The sequence below is a fragment of the Crassostrea angulata genome, chromosome 6, assembly GCF_025612915.1.
Source record: "Crassostrea angulata isolate pt1a10 chromosome 6, ASM2561291v2, whole genome shotgun sequence".
Classification (NCBI taxonomy): domain Eukaryota; kingdom Metazoa; phylum Mollusca; class Bivalvia; order Ostreida; family Ostreidae; genus Magallana; species Magallana angulata.
In genome coordinates this window covers 60,967,216-60,976,990 of record NC_069116.1, presented here as the reverse complement: position 1 = coordinate 60,976,990, position 9,775 = coordinate 60,967,216, and the positions used below count along the sequence as shown (strand labels likewise).

At 31.0% G+C, this 9,775-nt stretch overlaps 1 protein-coding gene across 3 annotated transcripts in view; it reads left to right on the top strand.

Annotated features, from left to right (window-relative positions):
- The window catches only part of LOC128188091 (platelet endothelial aggregation receptor 1-like), a 70,805-nt gene that overhangs the window by 34,298 nt on the left and 26,732 nt on the right, over positions 1-9,775 (top strand). The window contains exon 1 of one of the 3 annotated variants that reach the window (XM_052858903.1): positions 3,608-3,739. The exons of the other annotated variants lie outside the window; for them this stretch is intronic. Coding sequence (XP_052714863.1) covers positions 3,679-3,739 — 61 coding nt within the window. The 5' untranslated portion in view covers positions 3,608-3,678. Of the gene's footprint in view, positions 1-3,607; positions 3,740-9,775 lie in introns of those variants that run through there. 3 annotated transcript variants of the gene reach the window in all.

Here is a 9,775-nt window from a genome sequence, read left to right as displayed (position 1 = left end):
CACAGGCAGCAACCAACAATATGTGCTCCCTGGAACTATAAAGGTGAATATTTGGCACAGTCATTAATTAATGTGGATCCCTAGGCGAATAGAAAATGTAATGCAGAACATTCGTATCATAATTACTTGTAAACAAGAATTCAATTTGAGTTCTTAAAAATATATAGGCCTTATTGTTGATTTTGTGTTTAAGAAATTTTAATTTATCGCAACACTTAAAAAAAACTGAGCCACTCGTCTCGTTGCAATTGGTTAAAGCTTGTAGGCTAAATGATCCTAGTTTTTACAAAAATACGTGATATTGTGTCTATTTAATCACCGCAGGATGAATATTCATCAGTCATCACAGTATATCTAAAAATTTAATTAATATGATGTCAATAAACATGTTTTATTGCGGAACTATGAATTGCATCCCATCGGGTTTCTGGAAGAAATGGCTAAAATCTGAAATCTGAAATCTGAAATAGAATTACTTTAGATATTTACAACTTATCTACTTTATTTCAACTCAAGCAATTTTAGATTTTAAAACATCCTGTTTAATACTAAGAAATAAAAAAGAATCATTTAATATTTGAATAATTGGTGAAAAAATAGTAAACACATTGTATATTGAATTTTAGAAAAATTAATTATGAACCGATCATGTACTGAATTTAAAATTGTTGGCAAATCCGCAATACAATTAATGTAGATTACACCAAAAATTCGACGTGCTATTGCAATGAAAGTGTAAACAGAGAGAACCTATTAAGTTTTGGCCCCCAATTAAATGTTCTAGAGTGAATCACGCGAATTTAAATGCAATGATAAAAAGTAAACACTTCGATTGAGTAAACATTTTAAAACATTTTAATTATCTACATCTATCAAGTATTATTCCCTCTATTTCTTACAGAAAGTTACAGTTAATTCATAGCTCTATAGATGCAGCTAGCTGCAGGTATGTAGCTCCCGGTGTGAAAAAAAAATCGGATGGACGACCTGGGAGCTACAGTGCCTCCCGAAGTAAAAAAAAACTGCAATATACGGCGCACAAAAAATTGCGCTAGTTTTGGACTGGTAAATCTTATTTCCAAAGTTATTCTGTGAAAACAAATAACATCATTAAACTCTTCATTCAATTTACTGCTGATATCGGTACTTTACTTGCCTCAAACTTTCTCTTAAACACACTTACCGACCTCGACAATTGAAGTATGTTAAATTCACGTCGAGCTCGAAAGTCGCCATTTTTAAATGTAAACAAACTGCACCACTTCACTTTACATGGCTGATGATGGAGTTTAAAAGAATATCAGAGGCAAGTAAATTGATGATATCTGTAGTAAAATGTCCTAGAAGTTTTTTGGAATTAAATATTTGTATCGAATATTTTCGGAAATAAGGTTAATCGGTCCAAAACCAGCCCAATTTTTTGTGCGCCGTAAATTGCAGTTTTTTTTACTATGGGAGGCACTGTAGCTCCCAGGTTGTCCATCCGAATTTTTTCAGTCCGGGAGCTACAGACCTGCAGCTATAGATACAGCTAGACTGAAATTTACATGCCTCATTTATCGATTGGTCGCAATCTCCAGCGGCTGAAGCCGACAAGGTCCTGGCAGGACTGAAATTGACACGCCCTTTGTTATCGATTGGTCAAAACATACCGCGAACAAAGAAAAATCACGGACTGCACGAAATAATCATGATGATGTCGGACTCAAAGTCTCCCAGGAGACGATTTGGTTGTTTCTTTTAGCTAACTTACTTAAGTACGTTAACAGTAATATATTAAAGTTTACTAGCTTTTTATGATCATATTTAAATAAGTTAAAAGAAAAAATGTTTATATAAACAATAAAATGCTCTCTTTGATGATTCATGCGGGTTATTGCAAAAAAATAATAATTACATTACCCTCTAACGCGGGTTATGTATTTTTCTGCAATGTCGCTACCTTCGTATCCCGAATGAATCACCAAAGAAAGCATGTTATTGTTTAAATGTTTGATGTATTTTGATAAGTCTAAACACTTTCAAAGGTTTATCAACGTTACTGTAACGTTACTGTCTCATTATGAATATACCGATCTCAGCATCTGGACGAATATAAAAGGCTCGAAATCAAATTATCAAATATTTATGAGTTTTTGTTTTGTAAACAAACTTAGCATATTGTGTTAATTAATTATTAAAATATTGCAATATCGCAAAAACAACAGTTAATGCGTTGTTCATCAATAAATATACCAGAAAAAGTACCACCGTTGTTTCACAGCATCACTTTTGGAGTAAAGGTGGAATAACACACCTGGAAAAAGTCACTCAGATTAACTGTATATTATCTGATAATGAAAAATATAACGATAAATAAACTATACATATGGCAAATAAGAGAAAAAAAAATTTTGGGATAAAAAATGAATATCTTGAAAAATCATTTCAGTATGTAACAACAAAAGTCCCTGCGGAATTCGAACTCGGTACGTACGGATCACGAGCCCGACACTTTAGCCACTCGGCTATAAGGTAAAATATAAGTTGTTGTCGATAAAATTCTTTTATTAAAACAAAAAGACGTTTCGGTCAGAGGTCAGCCATTTTATGACGATGTGTTATTTCACCTTAAAATTCTGAAGAAAAACTTTATTGCGTTTATTCAAGGAATGAATTCAATATTTATTTGTTTTATACGATATAAAATGGTTTGGGACAGTTTACGCTTTATAAACCGCGGAGCGGTTTATAAAAAAGCGTAAACTGTTTCAAACCATTTTATATCGTATAAAACTAATAAATATTGAATTCATTGCTTATAATTTATTTTTTTTAAATTTTCATTGTAGAAAAAACGGCCATTTGACCTTTAAAATGACGTAAAATTGTACACAATTCAAACGTAACGTCAGACGTATTTATACGTTTTTGACGTTAGTCTTACTATGACGTAGGCAACATTCTTAATACGATATGAAATAATTTTTTAGCCAATCAGAAAGCGCGTTACAACCAGAATTAAATTATTCTCATTTCAGTTAATTTTGTCAAGAGAGTAATATAAAAGAACGTGGTAGAAATACCTCAGTCAATTTGTCGTCGAAACACAAATCCAGTGCAATCTTTAAAATAGTAACAATTTTTTGATGACTTAAAACCAAAGCACCTGAAACAATTTGATTTTTTTTTAAACGTCTGATCAAACGCAATGCTACTATAATCACATGGATAACTTCTATGCGTTTATAACAAACAAATTAACAGAAGAACATTCATAGCCACTTTAAATGGCATAGTCGCAATTTTAACAACAATTTCTCTACTTTTGTCTTTTTTCGATAGACGATCACTTAAGTTTGAATTTGTACTTGACATGAAGAATTCGTTGTTGACACGCACTTTTATTTACATGAAAATAAATATACTATATTACTGCACAGAAAATATTATGTTACAAAAAAAAAACAAGTGAAATTTTAAATGTGTTCATGAGAATAAGCTAATTAATGGAAAGGTCTCCGTTATTCGTCCCACACACCAAAACGTGTATGTTCCTTCTGTAGATCCTAGGAGCATGATAAAATTAAAACCGTACATGACCTTATGTATATGGTTTTAACGTGAACGTGCGTCCATACACTGAAGGCCAATACACAAATCGGCATCTAATGTCGGCATCGTTCTAACTTGTGTTCCATGTGTAGTTACATAAACAGGATGAAGAGGGCTTTGACCTGTTTTCTTGTGTCCTTATTCTGTAAGTACATGAATAGTACACGTATAGTTAACGACTATTGATTGATAAGGTAAATAAACCTTGCATTAAAACTTTCACTTAATGTCAAATTACATTTTTGTTGCCAAAGAGGAATAATATTTATAAACAGTGTATTTTTCTCATAAAATGCATCATTGAATAAATCATTAAATACATCGGTGCTTTTTGTAAAAAAAAAAAACAGACTAAAATGAAACATTCTACACTATAAAGATGTGTATTGCAGCTACGGAGCTCCGTTCTTGTCATAAATCATTACCTGTGCTACATGTAGTAATCGGTAGTAGCCGGAATCAGTATAATGTATACAATATTGACAAGTAACTGTTAGTTCCTCGATAAGATAGGTAAAGTTAGCTACTAGTAACTGGCTACTAGTAACTGGCTACGAGAAGTAAGAAAAGCTAGCTACTAGTAACTGGCTACGAGATAAAATAAAAGTTAGCTACTAGTAACTGGCTACTAGTAACTGGCTACGAGAAGTAAGAAAAGCTAGCTACTAGTAACTGGCTACGAGATTAAAGAAACTTGGCTTCTAGATACTTCTTACCGTCCATGGGAGAACACATACCAAGGATTTCTATTTTTGTTCTTAAGATGTACATTGCACTATATCACTGTCAATTGTCAATATATCTCAAGTAGCTGTATATATAGACTGAAGATATATGCCTGACTTGCTAATATCAACATTCTGCCGAGTCATCCACATAATATTACCACACAATTACTCAGATATCTCTCTTTATGTAGTCAGCTACTTGTGCGTTTCGTTACAAATATCTTTATTTTTTGGCTGTTTTTTCAATATATCTCAAGTAGCTAAATATATAGATGTAAGATATATGCAAAACATGCTAATATTAACATTCTGTTAAGTCATCCACATAATATTACGACACAATTACTCAGATATCTCTCTTTATGTAGTCAGCTACTTGTGCATTTCGTTACAAATATCTTCATTTGTTGCAGTTTTATCAATATATCTCAAGTAGCTGAATATATAGATTGAAGATATATGCCAGACATGCTAATATCAACATTCTGTCAAGTCATCCACATAATATTACGACACAATTACTCAGATATCTCTCTTTATGTAGTCAGCTACTTGTGCATTTCGTTACAAATATCTTCATTTTTTTGCGATTTTATCAATATATCTCAAGTAGCTGAATATATAGATTGAAGATATATGTCAGACATGCTAATATCAACATTCTGTCAAGTCATCCACATAATATTACGACACAATTACTCAGATATCTCTCTTTATGTAGTCAGCTACTTGTGCATTTCGTTACAAATATCTTCATTTTTTGCGGTTTTATCAATATATCTCAAGTAGCTGAATATATAGATTGAAGATATATGCCAGACATGCTAATATCAACATTCTGTCAAGTCATCCACATAATATTACCACACAATTACTCAGATATCTCTCTTTATGTAGTCAGCTACTTGTGCATTTCGTTACAAATATCTTCATTTTTTGCGGTTTTATCAATATATCTCAAGTAGCTGAATATATAGATTGAAGATATATGCCAGACATGCTAATATCAACATTCTGTCAAGTCATCCACATAATATTACCACACAATTACTCAGATATCTCTCTTTATGTAGTCAGCTACTTGTGCATTTCGTTATAAATATCTTCATTTTTTGGCAGTTTTGTCAATATATCTCAAGTAGCTAAATATATAGATTGAAGATATATGCAAAACATGCTAATATTAACATTCTGTTAAGTCATCCACATAATATTACGACACAATTACTCAGATATCTCTCTTTATGTAGTCAGCTACTTGTGCATTTCGTTACAAATATCTTCAATTTTTTGCGGTTTTATCAATATATCTCAAGTAGCTGAATATATAGATTGAAGATACATGTCAAACATGCTAATATCAACATTCTGTCAAGTCATCCACATAATATTACGACAAAATTACTCAGATATCTCTCTTTATGTAGTCAGCTACTTGTGCATTTCGTTATAAATATCTTCATTTTTTGGCAGTTTTGTCAATATATCTCAAGTAGCTAAATATATAGATTGAAGATATATGCCAGACATGCTAATATCAACATTCTGTCAAGTCATCCACATAATATTACGACACAATTACTCAGATATCTCTCTTTATGTAGTGAGCTACTTGTGCATTTCGTTACAAATATCTTCATTTTTTTGCGGTTTTGTCAATATATCTCAAGTAGCTGAATATATAGATTGAAGATATATGCCAGACATGCTAATATCAACATTCTGTCAAGTCATCCACATAATATTACCACACAATTACTCAGATATCTCTCTTGATGTAATCAGCTACTTGTGCATTTCGTTACAAATATCTTCATTTTTTTGCGGCTTTATCAATATATCTCAAGTAGCTGAATATATAGATTGAAGATATATGTCAGACATGCTAATATCAACATTCTGTCAAGTCATCCACATAATATTACCACACAATTATTCAGATATCTCTTTTTATGTAGTCAGCTACTTGTGCATTTCGTTATAAATATCTTCATTTTTTGGCAGTTTTGTCAATATATCTCAAGTAGCTAAATATATAGATGTAAGATATATGCAAAACATGCTAATATTAACATTCTGTTAAGTCATCTACATAATATTACGACACAATTACTCAGATATCTCTCTTTATGTAATCAGCTACTTGTGCATTTCGTTACAAATATCTTCATTTTTTGTGGTTTTATCAATATATCTCAAGTAGCTGAATATATAGATTGAAGATATATGCAAGACATGCTAATATCAACATTCTGTCAAGTCATCCACATAATATTACCACACAATTACTCAGATATCTCTCTTTATGTAGTCAGCTACTTGTGCATTTCGTTATAAATATTTTCATTTTTTGGCAGTTTTGTCAATATATCTCAAGTAGCTAAATATATAGATGTAAGATATATGCAAAACATGCTAATATTAACATTCTGTTAAGTCATCCACATAATATTACGACACAATTACTCAGATATCTCTCTTTATGTAGTCAGCTACTTTTGCATTTCGTTACAAATATCTTCATTTTTTGTGGTTTTATCAATATATCTCAAGTAGCTGAATATATAGATTGAAGATATATGCAAGACATGCTAATATCAACATTCTGTCAAGTCATCCACATAATATTACCACACAATTACTCAGATATCTCTCTTTATGTAGTCAGCTACTTGTGCATTTCGTTATAAATATCTTCATTTTTTGGCAGTTTTGTCAATATATCTCAAGTAGCTAAATATATAGATGTAAGATATATGCAAAACATGCTAATATTAACATTCTGTTAAGTCATCCACATAATATTACGACACAATTACTCAGATATCTCTCTTTATGTAGTCAGCTACTTGTGCATTTCGTTACAAATATCTACATTTGTTGCAGTTTTATCAATATATCTCAAGTAGCTGAATATATAGATTGAAGATATATGCCAGACATGCTAATATCAACATTCTGTCAAGTCATCCACATAATATTACGACACAATTACTCAGATATCTCTCTTTATGTAGTCAGCTACTTGTGCATTTCGTTACAAATATCTTCATCTTTTTGCGATTTTATCAATATATCTCAAGTAGCTGAATATATAGATTGAAGATATATGTCAGACATGCTAATATCAACATTCTGTCAAGTCATCCACATAATATTACGACACAATTACTCAGATATCTCTCTTTATGTAGTCAGCTACTTGTGCATTTCGTTACAAATATCTTCATTTTTTGCGGTTTTATCAATATATCTCAAGTAGCTGAATATATAGATTGAAGATATATGCCAGACATGCTAATATCAACATTCTGTCAAGTCATCCACATAATATTACCACACAATTACTCAGATATCTCTCTTTATGTAGTCAGCTACTTGTGCATTTCGTTATAAATATCTTCATTTTTTGGCAGTTTTGTCAATATATCTCAAGTAGCTAAATATATAGATTGAAGATATATGCAAAACATGCTAATATTAACATTCTGTTAAGTCATCCACATAATATTACGACACAATTACTCAGATATCTCTCTTTATGTAGTCAGCTACTTGTGCATTTCGTTACAAATATCTTCAATTTTTTGCGGTTTTATCAATATATCTCAAGTAGCTGAATATATAGATTGAAGATACATGTCAAACATGCTAATATCAACATTCTGTCAAGTCATCCACATAATATTACCACACAATTACTCAGATATCTCTCTTTATGTAGTCAGCTACTTGTGCATTTCGTTATAAATATCTTCATTTTTTGGCAGTTTTGTCAATATATCTCAAGTAGCTAAATATATAGATTGAAGATATATGCCAGACATGCTAATATCAACATTCTGTCAAGTCATCCACATAATATTACGACACAATTACTCAGATATCTCTCTTTATGTAGTGAGCTACTTGTGCATTTCGTTACAAATATCTTCATTTTTTTGCGGTTTTGTCAATATATCTCAAGTAGCTGAATATATAGATTGAAGATATATGCCAGACATGCTAATATCAACATTCTGTCAAGTCATCCACATAATATTTCCACACAATTACTCAGATATCTCTCTTGATGTAATCAGCTACTTGTGCATTTCGTTACAAATATCTTCATTTTTTTGCGGCTTTATCAATATATCTCAAGTAGCTGAATATATAGATTGAAGATATATGTCAGACATGCTAATATCAACATTCTGTCAAGTCATCCACATAATATTACCACACAATTATTCAGATATCTCTTTTTATGTAGTCAGCTACTTGTGCATTTCGTTATAAATATCTTCATTTTTTGGCAGTTTTGTCAATATATCTCAAGTAGCTAAATATATAGATGTAAGATATATGCAAAACATGCTAATATTAACATTCTGTTAAGTCATCCACATAATATTACGACACAATTACTCAGATATCTCTCTTTATGTAGTCAGCTACTTTTGCATTTCGTTACAAATATCTTCATTTTTTGTGGTTTTATCAATATATCTCAAGTAGCTGAATATATAGATTGAAGATATATGCAAGACATGCTAATATCAACATTCTGTCAAGTCATCCACATAATATTACCACACAATTACTCAGATATCTCTCTTTATGTAGTCAGCTACTTGTGCATTTCGTTATAAATATCTTCATTTTTTGGCAGTTTTGTCAATATATCTCAAGTAGCTAAATATATAGATGTAAGATATATGCAAAACATGCTAATATTAACATTCTGTTAAGTCATCCACATAATATTACGACACAATTACTCAGATATCTCTCTTTATGTAGTCAGCTACTTTTGCATTTCGTTACAAATATCTTCATTTTTTGTGGTTTTATCAATATATCTCAAGTAGCTGAATATATAGATTGAAGATATATGCAAGACATGCTAATATCAACATTCTGTCAAGTCATCCACATAATATTACCACACAATTACTCAGATATCTCTCTTTATGTAGTCAGCTACTTGTGCATTTCGTTATAAATATCTTCATTTTTTGGCAGTTTTGTCAATATATCTCAAGTAGCTAAATATATAGATGTAAGATATATGCAAAACATGCTAATATTAACATTCTGTTAAGTCATCCACATAATATTACGACACAATTACTCAGATATCTCTCTTTATGTAGTCAGCTACTTGTGCATTTCGTTACAAATATCTTCATTTGTTGCAGTTTTATCAATATATCTCAAGTAGCTGAATATATAGATTGAAGATATATGCCAGACATGCTAATATCAACATTCTGTCAAGTCATCCACATAATATTACGACACAATTACTCAGATATCTCTCTTTATGTAGTCAGCTACTTGTGCATTTCGTTACAAATATCTTCATTTTTTTGCGATTTTATCAATATATCTCAAGTAGCTGAATATATAGATTGAAGATATATGTCAGACATGCTAATATCAACATTCTGTCAAGTCATCCACATAAT